Consider the following 23,197-nt stretch of genomic DNA (forward strand, 5'->3'; position numbering starts at 1 on the left):
GGACTCGATCCCAGGACCCTGAGATCATGACCTGAGCCGAAGGCAGAGGCTTAACGCATTGAGCCACCCAGGCGCCCAAGAGTACCTATGTTTCTTAAAATAGGTCTACAGAAACCCTGACTTTGGCAATATCACCCCTAAGCCAACAAGTCAGCTAGAAAACAACAGATTCCATCGGGGCAAGCTACACAAAGATGGGTAATGGCGCAGGATGCCAACTCCCAACGACACTTCAGTAGGGCAGAACCACCTTCTACTGTGAATAGGAAACACGAGGCCCAAGTCTGAGGAGAAAGCCCACCGCCACCCATGAGCTCGACTGAGAACCTCAGGAGTCACGTGGCACCTTGCTTCAATTTGTAAGCCAACAAGAAGGCACAGTGATTCCACAGATACATCACACACACACAGTATACAAAGCACGGAGGTTGGTAGGTGCTCTCACTCCAGGAAAGGGAAAGCAATGAAATGTGGTCATTACTAGCTTTTCAACCAAAGCTATATTCCACAAACAAGTCACAGGTTTGCTGAAAGCTCAAGCCAGATGATCTGTATCCATTCAGACACTGGCAAATGAATCTGTTTGCTACCCAGGTTTCTGCCTTCAATGGCCCTTTGCAGCAAAAATCACATCCATAACCAGTTCACAAATGCAACTGAACTAGCCACACTCCAACAGCCACTGGCTTGGACTCTGGTTTCCAGGGGAAAACATGCAAGCAGATTCAACAGTACATACTAATCCCCAGATGGTTCACAGCAGCTTAGTACCTGAAATGTAGCCAAGCTAGGCTGGGGCCAGCCGTCAGCTGTAGGTCTGGGGAAAAGGAGAGGGGGCAGAAACTGTGTCACAAGGGTAAGGGTTCTGGGAAGTGTGGGGTGTCACCACAGAGCACACAGAGCCAACAGGTTCCAGGAGCACCTCCCATGTTCCTCCCAGGTACCAGGCCCCAGGGAATCCTGAAAAGCACCCAAGATATACCAACTGGTTCTACCTCCAATTGGGAGAAAAGAGCCGGAAAAATAACAGGAAGCTACAAAATGAATCTCTAGGCAAAAGAATGCAGTGATACACAGGGAAGCCAGAAAGAGGTTAAGCATCAGCAGACCAGAGCCAGACAGGATTCAGAGAAAAAGGCAGGGCCAGGGAGCAGCCTTCCCTACAAAAGGCGACTGACTGACCACCATTCTCCATTCTCGCAAATACGCAGTGAACTAGAACTTTGATCCCGGATTTTTCTACAACCATCCCAGTCAGAAATTGGCTACAAGGGCCAAAACCTATCAGGTTTCAGGAACAGGATACACTATCATAGGCCCAAGAAGCAAGAGTATTCTGTAGCTAATTTACTCCTTCAAAGAACTTGAAACAGTCGTCCTGTGCAATAATGACTTTGTTACCAGCTTTGGCCAAACTGTCCACACTAAAAACAGTCCTGGGTAGCTGGTTATGAGACTGGTCCAGCTAACAAAAACCCAAATCATTCAACAATCCCAACAGTTACTGTTACTCCACAGCCCACCTCAGAACTCCCCGAGTAAAAGGTATGTATTGCACAGTGGCCAATCTGGCAGACCTATGAAGCCTGCAAAGTCAAGCCTAAAACAATTCCCAGCTCCTAGAAATTAAATTCTCAGTAAGACACTCCCATGTTGCTTCAACTTAAAGCCAACTAACTTTTCTAAAGGTGCGTATTATAAAAATAGTCTGTGGTATACAACAAATCTGATGTCCTAAAATGACCCAAAATCTATTAACAGCAATAACTGTGTGTCCTCAGAACAAGTAATGTGAAGCCAAAACAGAAGCATGGGTGAAGCCACTGGTTACCTGGGGAGGGTTCAGGCACTGATTTCAGGACCCAATGCCCTGTGAGGCACACAACCAGTGGGGTCAGAACACTCTCAGACACAAGAATCCTTCTCCCGGAAAATGTATTTACATGTAACACCCTCACACCGTTTCAGGGAGCACTTGGGCACTACCGCTGTCAGGGATCCCAGTGGGGACTGAAGGCAGGCTCTAAGAGCATACACGGTTTTCCTCCACCCCAAGTGGGAAAACAACCTCGATGAAGGCATGATTACAAACACCACTGACTGGGCCAAGAACGTTGCGCTCGGGCAGCCGAACAGAGTGAACAGACTTGGGCTCTCGGAGTCCACAGTGGGAGGGACAAAGCCCAAAGAAATGGTGGTATGTTAACCAAAAACAGGGGCCCTAGAGCAGCAAAGTCACTAGCCGCACAGGGGAGCGAGCAGAGGCCTCTTCACAGTGAAATCTGAACTGGCTGCTGGGGGAGAAAGGATATTCTCGAACACTCCAAAGGAGAGAAATCTTTGCCTTCACAGGAGCCAGGCTGCAAAGACAGACCTCAGGCCTGATGAGAAGAACCTCCACTAGCATCCGAGCCCTAAGTGAAAGCTCACCCTGTGGGCAATGGCTCAGGCCAGCGTCTTTAAGAACCAGGCACGATGTGGCAGAAGAACTGAAAAGGAGGTGGGGGCGATCCAGATGATGGGGCACTAATTTGAATGGGAAGCTCATACCAAAAATTCCGAGCAAGAAGCAGTAGCAGCAGGACTGAGAGAGGAACTAATAGATTCCAAAAGAACAGACAGCTAAAAAATGAAACTCACAGGTTTAAATGTAAATGTGAATATGAGGGGCGCCTGGGTGGCTCAGCTGGCTGAACGTCTGTCTTTGGCTCAGGTCACAATCCCAGGATCCGGGATCCAGCCCCCGCATCTGGGCTGAGCTGGACTCCCTGATCAGGAGAGAGCTTGCTTTTGCTTCTCCCTCTCCCACTGCCTGCCATGCGCCCCCCTCCCCCCGCTTTGTACCAGCACACACTCTCCCTCTCCCCCTCCTTCCTGTCAAATTAATAAGTGAAATCTTTAAAAAAAAATAAAAATAAAAAACAATGTGAACACGCAGCAGGGCTCAGGTCACAGGAAGGAAAGCACATACCTGTGTGCTCTGCTTCCCATGACTCAGTGACAAGCACAGGTTGGGAAGCTGAGGGCACGTGACACCATTCCCGGGTCCCCTAGAAGACAGGAGGTGTTTAGCTGGGAGAGACCATGCTTCTGAGAAACACAGCCACCTTCACAGAGAAAGGACACCTTCCACCTATCACATGGGAGTGGATCTGCTGTGTGGTTTCAGACCCAGACCTCAGAGCAACGGGTAGAGGCTAAGGGAAACAGACCACACAGATCGAGGTAGGGGCCATCCAGGGGGTTATAGAGAGAATGAGCCGCCTCCTTAGATGAGGACCTCTCCAAAAGCAGAAGCAGCAACCACACAGAAACAAAAAGCCCAACCTACAAGGAATTCTGTGTAAGAGAAATCCTTTTAGGAGCTACACAGCTTCACTCCTGTAACAATGAGGCAAATGACATTTCCAGTGCGTATACATAACCAACATACAAAAATTACCCTAAGCCACTTTCTGATTAGTTATTTCTCAAAACATGTTCTCAGCAAAGCTTTCATCTCTACTCTCATTCTCCCACACTCTGCCCCCAAATACCAACTTCCTTCTTTTGAGGCAATATGGTGAACTCTAGGAAAGTTCTTAGAAAAAAAGTGCCTGACCCCTTGGAGAGTTCTAATTAAATATGTTAAGACACAAACACTCCTCAGGGCGAACCAGGCACTAGCCCTCTCAGTTCCAAGGTCTGCCATTTGAGCCCTCAATGACAACACACTGGTAAACTGAGATTACAGAAATTAATCCCTTCAGAGACACTAAAACCCTACAGGCAAGTTTCCTTTTACTAAGGAAACACAGGCTTTGTGCTGTTTTCTAAAACAAAGAACTTCAACTGCATTTCCTGAGTAAATGGATGGGTGCACTGTGTTCTCTTTTTACTCCCAGGTCTAGAAGAAAACAGACATGTTCTAAAGGACCCACACGTACATCATTTATAAAAAATGGGCTGTAATGCAATCTTGCGTTACTGAGAACGGCTGCCATAAGCAAGACCAGAAATGGGTTTTGTGGCAGCTCTAGTCTCTAGAAAAAAAAAATCCTCAGTGGGCCTGGAAGGCAGGAAGAGCTCAATAGAGCTCCGTTGTGTTTTAGGTGTGATGACTTCTTGCAAAACAAACGAACAAAAAACCCTAAACCTTGAGCTTAGAAAATGGGACATCTAAGGTAACTGACCTACAGTCTAAATTAAATGTTTTTCCAATGTGGAATACTGAAAAAAAGAGAAACAAACAACAACAACAACAAAAAACAACCAGGATCAGCCTCCAAGTCCCACCCAAATAAATGACCTTCAGCCAATCACTGTCCTGAGCTTGTTCTTCATCTGTGAGTAAAATGAAGATGCCGCTACTGGGGTCACTGGAATGTTGTGGAGAATCAAGATGACAGCATTATCCATTTCAACTGCCCAGATATTACATCTCTCAGCCATCCAGCCTTTACTAGCATCTCTCCAGCATTTTCATTTAGCCACACATCTCAACTCCCCTACCAGACTGGCTTTGAAATCAGACAGTCAAGGACTCAGACTATAGCTTACCAAATCTAATCAGGAGACCTTACAACTTCAGTCTTCCCATCTGCAAAATGGGCCTATTACTAGTACTCCTAGAAGTTTATAAAAAGTAACCAGTATTTGTAAAACACAGGGCAGGGCTACAGAAGTCAAGTGCTATCATCATCATCATCATCATCGTCACCACCACCTGTAGTAGCAATAGCAGAACTTTCTCTGATTCACTTCCTTGCCCAAAATAGGCACTCCCACAAACAGCAGAAACCAGGCTGTTGTGTTTGTTTACTCTGCGCTGGCAATACAAAGACCTAAAGAGTTAAAACCCCACATCCGCAGAAGCTGCTGGTTAGTCACACAGAGGGAAACACCGGCTCCACTGTTGGAGGCCCAGGAGTCGCCACCGTGTACACAGATGCTAAACAAGAGGTTTGCCTGAGCAAGAATGAGAGGTGCCCAGTAAGGCACTGGAGGTACCGCAGATGAAATGCTCTCAGTAATTCATGACGCTGTGGCTATGAGCTTCTTTGCCTCCAATGGGGATATAGATGCCATAGCTCATATTTCCTGGAGACCACCTTTTTTTAGAAAAGCACCCTCTGGGGCGCCTGGGTGGCTCAGTGGGTTAAGCCGCTGCCTTCGGCTCAGGTCATGATCTCAGGGTCCTGGGATCGAGTCCCACATCAGGCTCTCTGCTCAGCAGGGAGCCTGCTTCCCTTCCTCTCTCTCTGTGATCTCTTCCCTTCCTCTCTCCTACTGTGATCTCTCTCTGTCAAATAAATAAATAAAATCTTTAAAAAAAAAAAAAAAAGAAAAGAAAAGCACCCTCAAAACCTCTGCCTTTCTGGAAGGATAAGGCGGCTATATTACAAAATGATGGATGCCCTGAGTGCTGGGGGCAGACTGGCCTGCCTGAACCCTTCTGCTCTGCTAGCTACTAAAGCCAAGGCCGGGACAATTACTTATGCCACAATTATCTGCAAAATATAGGAAAAAAAGAGTGTCCCTTTCTCAGGAATTCTGTGCAAATCAATGAGAAAGACAAGAAAGCCAGGACAGACTGCCTGGTACCCACAACGCTGTTAATGGTGGGACCTAACTGTGAATGATGGACGTGAGGGGAAGAACCCCCAATGGAAGGCATTCATGTTCTGGTTTTTACATCGTGGTACAATTTTTACACCGTGGTACAATTTTTTCCCATGTTACCTTCAAAGTCAGAAAAAAGTTAAACCTTACCAACCATTTTCGGGGAACAATTATTACTGCCCAATACGGCAGAGACTAAAACCGTATCCCATCAGGTTAATGAGGCTGACACTATCAGGAGATTTAAAGCTTGTTTTTCAGAGACCTGTTTCTCCCTAATCAGCTGTTGTTTCCTTCCAGACCCCACTCACAAACACACTAGCTGTCCCTGCAGAGGCCTGGGCTGAGGTCACTAATAAGATTCCAGCCTATGAACAAGCAAGGCCCTGCATTCCTCACCCGAGATAGGACCCCAAGACCCCAACCAGTTTATACAAGCCCTCAGAGCATGCACACAGCCCCTCCCTCTCCTTAAGATGATGATGTCAGGACACCAATTTTGCCTCATTTTAATGTTACCTCCCCACCCCAAAATGAACCCGGAACAGGTTACATACGCCGGCTCAGTGCACATGCTCCACCTTTCCCCATGAACAGTCCTGGTTCCCCACCCCTCCCTTTTCATCAATATACATATGTAATCTCAACCCCTATGATTAAAGACTTGTTCTCTCCCCCTTCAGGGAGGAGGATCTGAGGCTTGCCCTTGGTCTCCTTGTTTGGCTGGCTCTCAAATAAACCCTTCCCTTGCAGCAGACCTGATTGTCTCAGAGACTGGCTTTGTTGCACACCCAACAGAGGAACTTGGGTTTGTCACGAGACCACAAGCTGTTCCCCATATCCATTCTCCACTCCTTTCACAGGAGCAGATTTGCAGATTTTTTCAGCTAAACACATGGCTGCCAAGATTTAAAAACTACATTTCCCAGTCTCCCTTGTAGCAGGGTCTGGTCAGGAAACCACATTCTGGCCCTGAAAGACAAGTGTGACCTCTGCATCTTTAGCACTCATGAAGAATGGGGCTAGACAGACCTCAAGGCAGCAGTCTCTCAGCACTTCTGGAAACAGAACCACACTAGTCCTGTACTGTCCAGCTCCTGAACTTCCTATGGAAGCACAGAGACGGTTCTATTATATTTAAGCCATTACTATCCTAGATCTCTGTTGTCTGAAGTCAGACCTAAGACTGACTGGAGTCAGTCTACCTCATTCACCAGAAGAGTCCCCAGACGACAAGGCTTACCTCCACTGAGGATATTTAAAAGCCTACATACACAACTTAATCACTGAAGGTTTTCAAAAACACTCTCAGAATGAAGGGAGCAACCTTTACAAAAAGATGTATCTTATGCTCCACTTGTTAAAACAATCAGTCTTCTTATTTTAGCTATTGTTTTTCCTTGTAAATATCTTAGATAACATATGCTAAATACTTTTCAGAGTCTAGTTACCAAAAAAGACAATAACAGAAAATACAAGCAGCTTCGCAGCACCAAGGATCAGGGCAGACATTCCACAGGGCAACGGACCTGCCGCCTGGGTAACAGACCACCATGGCAACAGGCAGGCTGCTAGGAGACCAAGAGAGGCTGACCCTGGGAGCAGCAGCATTGACCTCAGACTCCCTGCACTCAGACATTTCTCAGAACTCATGCACTCAGGTCCCGCAGGAGATAAAGCAACACACTCAACACTGACTGCCCCATCCAAACACTGGCCTTTATGGCAAAGAGCACCTCTCTTTGACCCTGCTTTAGGAAGCATTCTGCAGAGCAGAACAAAAACACCGCCCATTTCACCATTCAGAACAGTATGTGCTCCAAGGCAGCCTGCCTTGATCTGAAGGAAAAAAAGTCCAAAGATCCCTCTTATTACAAAAGAAATCTGTAGTGAGCTCACCTGGCTGACATCCCATCACCTCTGGCCCCAATAAGCTATTAGCTCTGTTATCTAAGACACAGGTTCTTCCCTGTTTCTCCTCTCCCTCAATTTTCCCCTCCTCTTGCTCAATTTTTCTCACAGGCAAGATCATACCAGGACAAAAAACTGACGGACACCTGGGTGGCTCAGTCGGTTGAGCATCTGCCTTTGGATCAGGTGATGATCCCAGGGTCCTGGGATTGAGTCCCACATCAGGACTTCTCCCTCTCTCTGCCACTCTGCCTGCAGCCTTCCCTGCTCCTGCGTGCTCTCTCGCTCTGACAAATAAATAAAATCTTTAATAAATAAATAAAGACAAAAAAAGATCTATATGGAGAAGATAAGATAATGGTCAGGTAAATCAGCTTGTGCAATCAGAACTGAAACATGAGGGACAAGAAAGCAATCCTCATTGCTTGCAAAAGAGTGATGCAATGTGGCATAATTAATTTTGGGAAATTCCTGTCTAGTTCATTCAAGAGCACTTCAATCCAATATAAACTACCAGCAAAGCTCTTCTTCCGAGTGTCAGTGTGTCAGGTGACGATCACAGATGAACTTCACTCAGCTTAGAGAAGACTGCTGCCACAACTGGACCATGAAGAAATGAGCCCCTGGCCAGACTGTCCAGAGTGCAGTCAGGTGACAGGTCCTAGCCCTGGCCCAGCTGCTGCAAGGAGTCCATGCAGTCAGCCAGAAGCCGCCATGGGCTACCCCATCCCTGCTAACAGGCGGTGGTCTCAGCATACTTGCAGAAGGCAATAATATGCAAAAAAAAGAATCTCATGCAAACCCCACTAGTAACTAATATGGAAGTTCAGTGCTCTGGGCCTGTCCCAGAGGGTCATTAAAAGTTTCAGATACACGTAAATGTGTCAACTACATATGTCGCTTTGACTCACCCTAGTCAGTTAACAGGAATACAGCCCTTTATGTGAAATGCCACAATCTAAACTTCAGACCACGGCACAGACTAGAGCAGGATATTAGGAGGCGCCCGCATTCTGATTCCATTGCTCTCACCTCAGAGCTGGGTGAGGATTACATCAATGTGAAGCAAAAAGCACTCAGAACAGTACTAGGTACACAAACTCTCAAGTAAGTGGTGATTATGTTGCCTGTCGCTCCTACAAAGCAGCTATTACCACTGGTTCTCAAAGTGTGGTCCAAAGAACTCTCAAGGTCCCAGAGATTCCTTCAGGGTGTCGATGAGGCCAAAATGCTCATAATAGTAACACCAAAGCGTTAGCTGCCTTTTTCACTCATTCACTCCCATGGATGCAGTGGAGTTTTTCCAGAGGCTCATGGTACTGACACAGCAGAGAATCTACCCAGGTGTTAGAAAAGCCGCAAAAATGTCAAACAAGCCATTCTTCTCAATATGCCTGTGTTTAAGAAAAGTTATTTTCACTCAAATTATAGTATGTTAACATGTTTACCATTTCTAAAAGATTATATTTTAAATTGTGAGTTTAACTGGTAAGAGTAAGTATCAATAGCTAGGGCCCACATAAACCAAAGCTCTCTGGGGTCCCTCAACTCATAAGTACATAGGAATGCAGAGACTAAAAATCTACAGAGCTACTACATACAACAAGCCAATTTCTGGAACCCAACAGAAGGAAAATAACTTCTCAAATTATAGCTGGTTCCCCTTTCAGATTTACCACAAATCACAGCCACCAGAGTATTTAAGTTCTGTTAGGCTCCTAGGTCTCTACTGCGTACAATAAACCCTCTCCAACAGATGTGCGGGTCCCTCTCATCTGGATGTAAACTACTATAATGGTCAACACTTCACCTGGCCTCAAAGTTGCCGCTGATTTGTCAACCCCAAGACACCAACTCTTTTTTTTTTTTTAAAGATTTTTAATTTATTCATTTGACAGAGATCACAAGTAAGCAGAGAGGCAGGCAGAGAGAGGGGGGAAGCAGGCTCACTGCTGAACAGAGAGCCCGATGCGGGACTCAATCCCAGGACCCTGGGATCATGACCCAAGCCGAAGACAGAGGCTTTAACCCACTGAGCCACCCAGGCGCCCCGAAGACACCAACTCTTAACGTGACTTTCAGCAAATAAAAGAAAATGCTTTTTTTATTTGTGATAAAGACTTGGCACTATCCACCCTGAAGTTTCAGGCACAGTAACCTTGCTGGGCTGAAGGCCACTCGGCAGCACCTCACAGCACCATTCAGCAACACTGAGCGCCTACTATGGGCCGAGCAGTCACACATGCTGCAGGGAGACCACCACAAACACACACAGCACAAAATGCCAGGTCGTGGGGAGTGCTACAAAGACAAATGAAGCAAAGTCAAAGGAAGAACAAGACTACGGCAGATGGCATGGCCACTTAAGAGCAGTGCGGAATTCTGGTAAGGCAGCAAGTGAGCAGACAACTGAGTGGAGGGAGGAATCCAAAGGGATCACCTCAGGAGGAAAATGTTCCAGACAGATGGAACACAGAATGCAAAGACTCTGAGCAACAACAGGGCGCCAGAGGTTGGACATGGGAGGAAGAGGGAGAACAGCACTGAAAGGCAGCGAAAAGCCAGAAAACATGCAACCCCACAAGACAAACCTTGGGTTTTAATCCCTGTGAGCTAGGAGGCCATGTGACCCTCTGGTAGCAATGCCTACACTTAGAGGACAGCATCCCATCGCCCTGGTAAAGGAGCTTTTTTTTCTTTACTGTAATAAGTGTCATCACAAAGACTGGCCAAAAGAACTTTCTATAGTATCTCCCTTCAATCTAATTTACAAAATTTCCCTTAAAGTAAATAATTTCTTTTCAAAAGGAGTTATCTGTCCAAATATAGCCAGGATTCAATTTTAAAATTTAGAAGTGTCTTTAGGATTCATTTCGGTTTTTCTGAAAAAGAAAGGTTCAATGAGGTTAACTAAATTGTAAATGCATACAATGAAATCCTCTGCAACTTTTTTCAAGAGCTGGGAAGTAGGAGGAGTTGAAGACTGGACAACTAAATACAATGTGGTACTCTGGGCTGGATCCTGGAACAGAAACATGAGATCAGTGGGAACACTGGTAAAGGCCCCATCAAGTCTGCAGCACAGTTAACAACACTGTTCCGAAGTCCACTCCTTAATTTTGGCAGACAGACAGTGGATATGTAACATGTTAACAGCAGAGGAAGCTGGGTGAAGCATACAGGAATTCACCATACTATCTTTTTAATTTTTCTATAAATCTAAAAATTATTCCAAAACTTAAAAGCTAGGTCTATCCATACTAGCATGAAATGGCCTCTAAGGCATAAATGAAAGAAGAATGCACACCTATTTACTCAAAGTATTTAATGTCTGACAACATCAAAGGTTACTGATTAACTATATACCTACATATCATGGGAATACAAACCCCCAAAACATTCAAGACAGGAATTCGGGAATTCCTAGTTAAAGCAGAATATGTATTCTCTACAGCTCAGCAATTCCCATTCTTAGGTATAACCCCTAAACAGACATGAAAATGTCTGTTCATGTGCACAAGAACATTTACAGAAGCGGGGCGCCTGGGTGGCTCAGTGGGTTAAAGCCTCTGCCTTCAGCTCAGGTCCTGATCTCGGGGTCCTGGAATCGGGCCCCTCATCAGACTCTCTGCTCAGCAGGGAGCCTGCTTCCTCCTCTCTCTCTCTCTGCCTCTCTGCCTACTTGTAATCTGTCAAATAATAAATAAAATCTTTAAAAAAAAATTTATAGGGGCCCCTGGGTGGCTCAGTGGGTTAAAGCCTCTGCTTTCGGCTAGGGTCATGATCCCAGGGACCTGGGATCGAGCCCCGCGTCGGGCTCTCTGCTCGGCAGGGAGCCTGCTTCCTCTTCCCTCTCTGCCTACTTGTGATCTCTGTCTGCCAAATAAATAAATAAAATCTTTAAAAAAAAAAAAATTTATAGACGCAGTTTGAGAGAAAAACAAAACTAGAAATAATCTAAATGCCTAGCAACAATGTCATAAATGAAATACTATACTACAATGAAAATGAAAGAGGTACATGTTATTGACACCGATGAACCTCATTAGCCAAAAGAAAAAAATTAACCCAAGAATACACACAATATTTGCATAATGTTTAAAACAACACAATACCACCCATACTGTTGAAGGTCACACTTCCATGTTTGAGAGAATAAAGGCCTGCAGGGGAACGATCAACAGCAAGCCCAGGGGATGGTTATTTACACTGGGAGGAGGGGCTTCTTAGGTCCCATTTCTTAACCCAGTATTGCATACACCAGGGCTCATTGCAATTATCCTCCCACTTTTTTTTGGAGGTCTACGATGTTCCACATGTGAAAAAAGACCAAGCCAGTGTAATATGCCATCATCTGTGATTTAAAAAAAAAAGAGAAGAGGGAAATCCCACACACTGTCAATTGTATGTTGCTCTGGAAGGCTCCCATAGGACCTGGTACCAGGCTGTCTCAGAAAGGTCGGGGGTGGGGGCAGTTATGACTGCCTGGGTGGCCCAGTTGGTTAAGCAACTGCCTTCATCTCAGGTTATGATCCTGGAGTCCAGGGTTCCAGTCCCACATTGGGCTCTCTACTCAGAAGGGAGTCAGCTTCTCCCGCTGACCTCTCTCCTCTCACGCTTTCTCTCTCTCCCTCTCAAATAAATAAAATCTTCAAAAAAGAAAAAAAAAAAAGGTCTGGGGGACAGTGGTGGGAAGGAAACACACTTTTGCCCTAATTTTTACACTTTTGGACTTATTCACGGTGGGGGCAGCCATTATCTCAACAGTTCACCCCCATTTCTGGATGGGGACCAGATGAGAGGACTTAAATAGCTACACGGTTAGAATAAGAATACTCAGATTACCCTGCCATGGCCCTGATCTGCTGGGCTTCTGATAAAGGCTGATGTAGTTCTAAAACCAGTCTGGCTAACTCGAGTACAGACTCGCACCCCCTCGTAACTGTGGACTGCCTCTCCTGGTTGACTTTCCTAACCCAGTAATTATATACAGCACACATATTTGTAAGGAATTTAATGGTTTTATTAAATTCAAGACCTTTGAAATGAATGAAGCCAAGGGATATCAAAAAATCAACGGCAGAGGAGAGTCGCTTGTACAGGGACAACAAGGACAATGACAAACAAGACACGGTTTACTCGCGGTACAGCAGCCAATCTTACAATACCTATTACCTATGCCCTTCTATAGAGCAAAATACTAAAGCCTCATAGCAACCTTATCAGATTGGAATAATCAGTAACCCTATTTTGCAGATGAGAAAGGACAGTGTAACTTGGCCAGGGCATACAGCTATCAGCAACATGGTAAAATTCTTTTCAGTTTCCTCTCAATCCCACTATAATTACAAACTGCAGAAGAAAACATAAAGTTTAGATTATTTTTCAGCACTCAAATTATTACCCAAGGACATAATTCTCGTTATTTTCTGAACTTCACAGAACAACAACAAAAAAGTAAAGTAACTAGTACTTCTGCAACAGCCACATTCTTCATCCCAATCACTGTATTTTTCAACATTATTTTAAAATTATTTGGTGGGGGGGTGAGGCAGGGTAATATAATTAGTATTCTTTTCTGGCGATTTAAAGAAAATCCAGTCCTTCCTCGTAGCAGAACCAAACAGGAGCCAGAAAGCAGGGCTCTGAGCCTGGCATCCAATCTAGAACGCTCATGCTAGAAGATGGTCTCCAAAAGCTGTGGCACACACTTGCCCACGTGACATGGTCTTGGCTCAGAGAGCTTCCCATGCCTTATTAGGCACTTTCCCCAGCCAGCGGCACCCTGTCCTTCCTCCCTCTTCCCCATCTATTCAAGCCGCGGCCTGGCCATTCCAGTTTCACAAACCAAGAAAATGGAGGAACAACTTCTCCTTCCCCTGATCTAGAAAAATCCAGAACACTCAACTCAATATACTTCCACCGTAGAACCACTCACAGAGTCCTGGATTCAACTTGTCAAATGCAATTAAAGCACTTACCAAATCCTTGACTGGTTAATACAAATAAACCCTTCATGAATTACATTAATGCTTTCAGAATAAAACTGGTTACTGGGGCGCCTGGGTGCCTCAGTCGTTAATCAGCTGCCTTTGACTCAGGTCAAGATCCCAGGGTCCTGGGATCAAGCCCTGCATCAGGCTCCCTGCTTGGCGGGAAGCCTGCTTCTCCCTCTCCTACTCCCTGTGTGTTCCCCCTCTTGCTGTCACGCTGCCTCTCAAATAAATAAATAAAAACCTTTAAAAAAAAAAAAAAAAAGAAAGAAAGAAAACTGATTACAGAATGAAAACTGAGAAATGGTATTTATCCAAAACTTCTGTCAAGTGAGAACTGAAGTTTTGCTGCTTTTCAGTAGGCTGCACCATTAAATCCATACATTGAATCATCGTAAAAATAAGCTATCCAATGAATATATATGTATATATAACACATTCTAACATCCCGAGAGAGCCTACCTGCCTCAGGGTTGGGCACACACCGGCCACTCGGTTAGCCACCACACAAGTGACAGTAACACACCTAAGCTCCCATGAGCACATACCACATCCCAGGCACATCCCAGGCTTCACACATATCACCTCGTTAACACTGGCCCTGCCTTTTTCCACAAGAGAAGTCACCCAACAGTATGCCATTACCATAGGATTCCATTTGCAGAAAGTTCAAAGACAGTTATTTTTACATCTGCGGTGCTGGAAGTTAATAAAGTGGTTTCCTTTGGGGCAAGTGTAACAGGGTAGTGAATGGGTGGGGCACAGGGGCTTCTGGACACTGTTAATGCTCTCTATTCCTTGGCCTGGGGGCAGCTTACAGCAGTGATCTTCACTCTGTGTTAATTCATCAAATTGTACATTTAAAATGTGCATATTGTTGGTATATAAATTACATACCACACATACTACACACCAACATACTAAGCCGAAAGTGTTTTGTACACTTAGCTTTGTTTGTAAAAGCTAAGTGTTGTTAAGAGTTTGTAAATGCTAAGTGTTGACAGAAGACTAGGAAAAGAGCAAGCACTGTCAGAGGCATCCTGGGTTCTGATCCTGACCTCCCAGTAAATGGCTTATGATTTGGGAGAGTCATTTCTGGGGGCACATCAGCATCTTCATTCCTTCTGAAGAGGTCAGATTAGATGCTCTCCAATTTTCTCAGTATACCATTACTTTCCCTTCTTTAACAGGTGGGGGAAAGGTAGGCACCACAGGATGAATAAAAACAAAAACTCAAAACCTAGTGTCTCTATAATCATCAGGACACCACCAAAATTACCAAGGGGGCACCTGGATGGCTCAATCAGTTAAGCAGCTGCCTTCAGCTCGGGTTGTGATTCCAGGGTCCTGGGATAGAGGCCCCCCATCGGGCTCCTTGCTCAGCAGAGAGCCTACTTCTCCCTCTGCCTGCCCCCCCCCCCCGCTTGTGCTTGCTCTTTCTCTCCACCCCCGTGTCAAATAAATAAATAAAATCTTTAGATAAAATAATAATTAAAACACACACGAAAGCCTCTCCAGGTTCAGGATAACATTCTGTGCTATAGTAGTATCATGAAGCAATGGCAAGTTCAAAACACCTCTCTGAGAGCAGAGGATGGCTGCGGTCACTATGCACCTTCACTAACAAACTCAGTATCATTAGAAACTCATAACCTTGGGATAAACCCCAAGGCCAGGCAGCAAGTTTAGAACAAGGCGTACAATTTTAACATACTCTCATTTACTCAAGTGTTCAGGGAAGGAAGAGGGTCTCTTGGTTAACCAAATACTCTGGTTAACCATATTCCCAAGTATACCAGCAAAGGATTATACAATTCAAAAGAAACAAGTCCCCTTCCAGGTAATTTGAATGATTCAGAATTCCTAAGGGTCTTGTGAGGAGTGACTCACTGCCAGTAGGAACAACTGTTTGATACAGAACAAAAAACTGTTCTCAACCAGTCCAGAATAAATTCAGAGACTAGTATTAGTTTATTCTACAGACTATGAAACAGCTAGTATTAACCCCAGTGAGAAATACTTACTTCACTGACTATAAAATCAAAAATCCTTATAAACAGATCACCTTTCACAGCTTACAAGTAAAACAAGTTTAAGAGCGTGGTTTAGGGACGCCTGGATGGCTCAGTTGGTTAAGCATCTGCCTTCGGTTCAGGGCATGATCCCAGGGTCCTGGGATCGAATTTCGCATCAGGAATCCCTGCTCAGCCAGGAGCCTGCATCTCCCTCTGCTTGGGCTCTCTCTCTCTGACAAATAAATAAATAAAATCTTAAAAAAAAAAAAAAAAAAGTGTGGTTTACCGTCAAGACACATTCTTGGGAGGTGCTCTAACATCAGAAAAACATTCTTAAATCTATTTCATCTGTAAGTAGCCTTTATCTTTGGTTTTCCATTGATTCCACCATCCACTTTATTACTGTTTATCAAAATCTTAATAGCTGCATGGCAGAATGGAAGCTAGCCCCTAATTACAGTCAGCCAGAGAAACAGAACATGAGGTTGGCCCTAAAGATCGGGTTTATTTCCTCTCTGTAAGCTGTAACACCTGAGGGAAAAAAAACAAAAAACAAAAAACCCAGCCTTGGAATCCTCTCCCTACAAAAATTAAAATCTGGCCCCACGACTATAAAACGATAGAAGTTTGGTAAGTACTCAACCTCACTCACTTTCCTTTACCATGATGATTTAAAAGAGCTTAAGATGTGAAAGAATGATTTTGGGGCACAGTAACTGAGAAAGGTCAAGAGTAACATGGGGAATGCAGAACGGATCCTTCTAATTCCAGGAGGGCAATGAGCCGGTTCCCAAGTGTTGCCTTCACAGCCTGCAATGATTTTAATAACCATCAGTACTATTTCAGGGCCACAAATCAGTGTAAGAATACTCCTGTGCACAGCTTCTCACGTGCTTACATTTTCCCCCAAGATAAAGGCCGCTGCTAAAACGGGCCAGCGGCTGCGCAAGACCTTTTAAAGGAGGTGAAACATGAACTGCACTGCCAAAGCACCCACACAAAAGGCCGTATCATCTTCAAGATATAAGATCAAGAGTGAATATATAGGTAAAGATAAACATCAACAGATGACATACTTATGCGCTTCTTGCAATTTCAACATTCTTAAAAACTAGGACAACTGAGGCCAAGGACTAGAATGTGTCCCGCTGGAAGGGGCTCTAGGCCATCTGGATCACGTGCGCCCAGCCCAAGCACAGAACAGGTGCAGGAGGGGTCACCATACAGGCCCACCCCCCGTAGCTGTGGGGAGGCCCCGGGCGGCACCAACTCGGTCCCAGAAGGAGATGCTACTCCAGTCCCACCCTCCTAGCCCACTCGCCCTGACCCCAACCCTGAGCGGCCGGCCTGGGGCACTCTAGACAGCCAGGCACCCCGCCTCCTCCCACAGAACCTCCGCCGCCCGGCAGGTATCGGTGCTGCGCATGCGCCTGCGCACTGAGAGCCCCCTCATCAACCTCTACCGGGAGCGAGGCGGCGAGGCCCCGGACGGTCTGCTCCGAGTCGGGTGGGCCGCGTTCTACGCGGAACCCCTTCCCTAGACGCGGGCTGGGGGGGGGTCTTAGGGCTTACCCGCGCCCAAAAGGCTGGCCAGGAGAAGGAGACTGTACATGGCGACGCCCGACTCCGCAGTCTGCAATGCAGAGCGTCAGCTGATCATCTGCGGCTATAAACCTGCCCCGCCCCGAAGCCGTGCACCACGCATGCGCAAGCTCCGCCCCGGCCGGGCAGGCCTGAGTTCTCCCCGCAGCCTGACTCAGCGCCGCGCAGTGCGCCTGCGCGACTGGAGGCGGAGCGCTGGGAGGAGGACGGGACGGGGGATGGGAGAGGACGGGAGGGGGAAAAGCTTGGGGTGGAAGGGGGAAGGTCGTCCAAAAAGAAAGCTAGTGGGGCGCCTAGGTGGTTCAGTGGTTTGGGCTGCTGCCTTCGGCTCGGGTCATGATCTCAGGGTCCTGGGATCGAGCCCCGCATCGGGCTCTTTGCTCCGCAAGAAGCCTGCTTCCCTCTCTCTCTCTCTCTGCCTGCCTGTCTGCCTACTTGTGAGCTCTGTCTGTGAAATAAGTAAATAAAATATTTAAAAAAAAAAAGAAAGCTAGTAATTGAAGAGGTCAACATTAGAGATTTTAATATGCATAAATATCTTTTTTTTTATAAATATCTTTGAAGCCTCACATTTTTTCTATGAGCTACCATTTTCTGTTACAGAAATTATATAGAAATGATATTCTGTTATTATTTCTGTTCCGTTTTTCAGGTGAGAAGCCAAGCTCAGAAAGGTTAACGACTTTAAGTTCTCAAGGACGTTAGTCAAACTCACCACCCCGCCCACATTGTCTCCTATATGAGGTTTATATATTCACCTAGCTAGGGCCGGCATGTAGCTTCACCCGGGGTCCTGCTTTTCCCTGTAAACATTTCATATCCACAATCACTTCTCCTCATGACCCACAGACAAGGTTTCGGTATTAAATCCATTCCCTCCCAAGGTCCTACCATGGTTTGTCCTGGGGTTGGACAAAGTGAAGGGTAAGATGGGAAAGAGTAAGAAGTGCCTCGGCCATTAGAGAAGTGAAGCCGGAATTTGAGAACCTGGCTGCGCACCAGCAAGAGACTTTGTTGCAGGCAGAAGTGGCCCCACACCGTGCAGCCCTCAACCTCCATCTCATTCCAGAATAAGAAAGGCCCAGGTGGCCCACACAAAACCACTTGCCCTCTGCCTGTGGCTGACCCAGTCTGGCTCTGAGCAGAGGTCTGACCTCACCCCTGCCCTTTCCCTAGGGGAGGTACCTCCTAGCCCAAGGGGAAGATAGGAGGGAAATCTCAGCCTATGAGGGCAGGTCCTTAAAGGTCAGTTAGTCCCATTCCTTCATTATACCAAAGGGGAAGTTGGGACCAGGAGAGGGAAAGACATTTATCCAAGGTCAGGTCTGACCAAAGAGGGGCAAACCCAGGGTCCCATCTGCCCCCAACCATGTGTACTCCTTTAGGAACGGGAACCAGCCACAGATAGGTCTCAGAGCCTTTGGTTCACCTCCTCCACCACCACCCCCACACTGTGGTTCTTACTTCCCACTGAGGAGCTGACAGAGAAGTGTGCATCACAGTGGGTGACAGGGAAGTGGGTGACACGAGAGGGCTGAGTAAAGTTGGAGCAGGATCTGGGCTAAACTGGGGGCCTCACTGGTTGGCCTCAGTGGCCAGATAGCTGCATGGCTGCCCCGGTTGCAGGCTTTCTAGATCCAGGCACAAGCACAGGGCCAATCACCCCAACAGCCAGATAAATGCAGGGAAGGTGAGGCTCTAGGTGTGTGCCATACAGAAATGACTCCGTGCCAAAAGGAAGCTTAGTGACCTTCTGATCATATGCTATCACTTTGGTGGAGTTACTGAGCTCTCAAAGCTGCTTAATGACAGAGTGAACAAACCACAACTCCTTTTTAATACCCCCTTTCTCATAACCAGAGGGATAAGTCAATGTTTTTGAAATGCACTTTTGCAACCTTCATTTTCATACCTGGAACACAAAAATATGATCCTGCATCCATCTCCCTCCAAGAACTTGGATGAATTGAAATGAAGAATATAAAGAATAGTAAGTGAATGATTGTCACTTTTACCAAGTCAGTAGATGCTTAAATCTCTTACAATACCTTCTTAGCCATCTGTGCATAGGCAGCAAAGAGCTGTGAGACTATCTGGACCCTTTGACCCTATAATACCATTCCTAGCTATATAACGCCCCCAGGGTATTAATAAAGAGCGGAGATGTCTTATCCAAAGTGGTCGCAGAAGGAGCCTTTGTAACAGTGGATACTGGAAAGACCCCAAATGCCGACAATGATGGCTAACTAAGGAAACTGGCCTGGACAAAACACTGATACGCAAGGTACCTTTGAAACATGAGATAGAAGGAGCAAGTGCTGATATGCAACAGGCCTGGGAGGGAAGTGGGTTCCAGCAAAATACAGGCAGAGCAAGGCCCAAGCCCCACTGTCCACTTCAAGCCCTGCCGCTGTCTTCCCAGAGGGGAATGCGGGTGAGGGAACTTCAGGTTCCCCCGGTCCAGGTGTGGAGCACCTGGGCACCAGGGCAGCAGAGCCCTCCTGCCCTGTCTCCCTTCAAAGTACTGGGACTCTTGGTGAGAACAGGAACAGAGAATTGCAGGTGGGAAGAGGGCCTGCTGACTTGGATTAACTCATCCAAGTCAGGAGGCCCTCATTTCGCTCATTACAATGGCCACATGTTACTTGATCCTTTTTAAAGAAAAAGATTCCAGGAAAATTTTAAAGAGAAAAGAAAATCCCCATCATTCCTCCCTCCTGTGAGCTCAACATTTCAGGAAACTGAAAGCGTAATGTGAGCCATACTGGAAATCCCGGCACCAATCCTGATGGTTTTCCCAGTTCTGGGTCCCAGTTCCCCAAGAGGCCCCACTTATAGTGCCTGAGATCTCTTGAGACCCCCATCCAGATCCACTTGGATTCCACTTTCAGCCCCAGAGGGCTTCCATCTGCTACTGTTTCTATACCTGAAAGCATCCATGACCAAGACAGAAGATTTAACAGAGGCATCTACCCTGAAGGCCTCTTGGGCCACCACCTCGGTGTCTCAAACGACGAAGTTAGGCTCCTCTCCCGTCAGCATTTCCCTCATCGGGACCTCCAGCCTTCAGTCTCCTTGCCTGCTTTTGCTTTTCTGCCTACTCTGAACCCCTCAGGCAGCCGCTCAAATAACAGCCTTTCCCAAGGACCCGTCTCCCCATCACACTTCAGTCACTCACCCACCAATTTCCAGCCTCTGATTTCTTCTCTTCTATCCCCACCTGAGATACCAGCTGGAAAATCAACCATCCCAGCTAGGCTCCCCAAGCCCTCTGTGCTGCTGGATACCTGTGCAGTCAAGTCCCATGCAGCCGAGTCTGTTATTGTCTCCTAGTATCCTTCACCTCTTTTTCCTGGATTTAGATAGTTAGTAGTCAACTCTCCCCCGCTCCACACACCCATTTCTGGCTAGGTACATGGCCACCCAGAATAAAGACTACATTTCCCAACCTCCCTTACAAACGTAGGCCCTGATTTTGGCCAATGTGATAAAAGCACAAATGCCCATTTTGGGAACTCTAAGTACTGCTCTTGAAGAGACACATCCAGTGTAAATATTTAACAACAGATACGCCAGGACACTGGCCAGAGTGCCGGGGGAATGCCATGGAAGGTTCCAACTGAGCCAGAGGATGAGTTGGGGGGATGGGGAGGTGGCATCAGGGAGTCATCAGCTATTAACAGCTGGTGGAGAAGTATTTCAATAATTTCACCACTGAAAAAGCTCTACTGATTTGTACCAGTTAAATGCCAGCCCTGGCTACAAACTCCCTTCTTCATGTTACCTGGATTGCAGACATGACAGGTCCATCATGGACAACGAGGTAGAAGCCTTGTTAAGGATGACAAAGCAACAAGATAAGAGCCTCGATCCTTGGTGATTACATCTGCTCCATGTGTAAATGTGTAAATAAATGTGTAAATGTTATTCATGTAAACACACCCATATCTTTTTTTTTTTTAAGATTTTATTTATTCATTTGACAGAGAGAGATCACAAGCAGGCAGAGAGGCAGGCAGAGAGAGAGAAAGGGAGAGAGCCCAATGCGGGGCTCGATCCCAGGACCCTGAGATCATGACCAGAGCTGAAGGCAGAGGTTTAACGCACTGAGCCACCCAGGCGCCCCCTTGTTAAATATTTTTAATGTCACCCCTCTAGCACTCTGCTCCGTCAAGTACACTTTCCTTTTATGTATCTTCAGTCTCCCGCCTCGCGGCTGACTCTTCCTCCTCGGATTACAAGTATACCCAAGGCTCTCCCATCCAAAAGAGGTCTTTCCTGGCTGCTGATTTTCACTTCAGCTCTGTGCTTTTTCTCACCTCCCCTCTGCTACTCTACCGGTCACCCACACTCACCATCTCTCCCTCCACACTAACTCTAACCCAGCCCAGCCCTTCACCAAGTGGCTTTCTGAAAGCAGATGGTAAATTCCTACTTGGAAAGTCCCCCATCTCATTCCTTTTGGCCTCTGACACTGTTGGTCTGTTTCTCCTTCCTGCAACTCCCCACTTGGTGTCATGACACCGCCCCACCCCTCAGAGATGCTAAACAGTCCACAGTCCCCATGCCCACTTAATTTTTTTTAAGATTTTATTTATTTGTGAGAGAGGAGAGAGAGAGAGTGAGCACAAGCAGGCAGAGTGGCAGAGGGAGAGGGAGAAGCAGACTCCCTGCTGAGCAGGGAGCTGGATGCAGGGCTGGATCCCAGGACCCTGGACCATGACCTGAGCCGGAGGCACACACTTCACTGATGGAGCCACGCAGGTGCCCCCACCATGACCACTTCTTCACCATGGAAGAATCACTACTAGAACGTGACCTCCAAAGCCTTCTCAACTCAGTACTCCAGCTGTCTTTCCCAGGTATTTGCCATCTTTCACAGGTGGGGTCCCCTGGGAAACACGTTCTGACACTGAGATGTGGGGCGGAAGTTTCAGGATGGCACTTCTGAGGCAGCGAGGGCAGCAAGCCGGGGAGGAGGGGAAATCGGAGGGGAGGTGGCATCAGAGAGTCATCAGCTCTCAACAAGATAAGAGCCTCACACGTGAATTTGCAACAGAGTCCTCAGCTTACACCATGTTGAATCGTCCTCAACTGAAGCAACATAATACTGCCCACCACGGGAGGGGTGACCTTGAGCCAGGAGGTCTGTTTGGCTGAGGAAGATTCCTGAAGAGAGGCTATTGTGCACTGAATAATAACCACCCCCAAATTCATACATTGAAATACTGAAGCCTAACCCCATTTGGCTGTATTTGGAACTGGAGCCTCAAAGGAAGTAATTAAGTTTAATAAGGTCGTAAGGGTGGGGCCCTGATCCTATAGGATTATTGTCCTTATAAGAAGAGACATCAGAGAGCTTGCTCTCTGCACCCCCCCCACCCCCACTCTCCCCTGCACATATTGAAGAAAGACCATGTGAGGAGATCATGAGAAGGCAAGAGGAGAGCTCCCCCAGAATTCATATTAGCAGAAACCTAGATCTTGGACTTCCATCTTCCAGAATGGTGAGCAAATTAATGTCTGCTGTTTGACTCCCAGGCTGTGGCGTTTTGTTACGGCAGCCTGAGCAGACTGAGATAAGTGCGCAGCAGGCAGCCCTCCAGGCAGCAGAGAGCTGACTTCCTTGGTCCCAAAAGGGAGAGCAGGTTGTACACTGCACCACTATTCCATCCCTGCTGTCAGATGCCTCCCTCCTTCTCCGGGGACATTTCCTTTCAGAACGCAAGGCCTTGGCCCGACCCCATCGCAGCAGTCTCATACCCTCCACCTCCCTCCAGCCAGTGGATCCAGCCACTCTGCCCCACTCTTTCACGGAGGCCTAAATAAGCCAGGCAGTTTCACAACTCTGTGGCCCTTCCCTACCTCAAATAGTTTACCCTAGTGAACTTTCATTTAACCTTCATAACCCAGTTAAAATGATACTCGCAGAGGAAAGCCTTTCCTGTGGTTTAGGATACCCTTCCTGATGGCTCCCACTCTACTCTGCTTGCTTGTGGAATAGCTGTCTTCCGGGTACTCAAGCAATATCCTTACGGAGCGCCTAGCATTTACCAAGCACTGTCCTAGGAGCTG

At 46.7% G+C, this 23,197-nt stretch overlaps 1 protein-coding gene across 3 annotated transcripts in view; it reads right to left on the minus strand.

Moving 5' to 3' along the window:
* The window catches only part of PSAP (prosaposin), a 33,857-nt gene extending 16,633 nt beyond the window's left edge, over positions 1 to 17,224 (minus strand). For all 3 annotated transcript variants that reach the window (XM_032312929.1, XM_032312928.1, XM_032312927.1), the window contains exon 1: positions 17,093 to 17,224. In XM_032312929.1, coding sequence (XP_032168820.1) covers positions 17,093 to 17,132 — 40 coding nt within the window. In that variant the 5' untranslated portion in view covers positions 17,133 to 17,224. The remainder of the gene's footprint in view (positions 1 to 17,092) is intronic.
* Between the last annotated feature and the right edge of the window lie 5,973 nt (positions 17,225 to 23,197).

Source organism: Mustela erminea, chromosome 14 (genome assembly GCF_009829155.1).
Source record: "Mustela erminea isolate mMusErm1 chromosome 14, mMusErm1.Pri, whole genome shotgun sequence".
NCBI classification, from domain to species: Eukaryota; Metazoa; Chordata; class Mammalia; order Carnivora; family Mustelidae; genus Mustela; species Mustela erminea.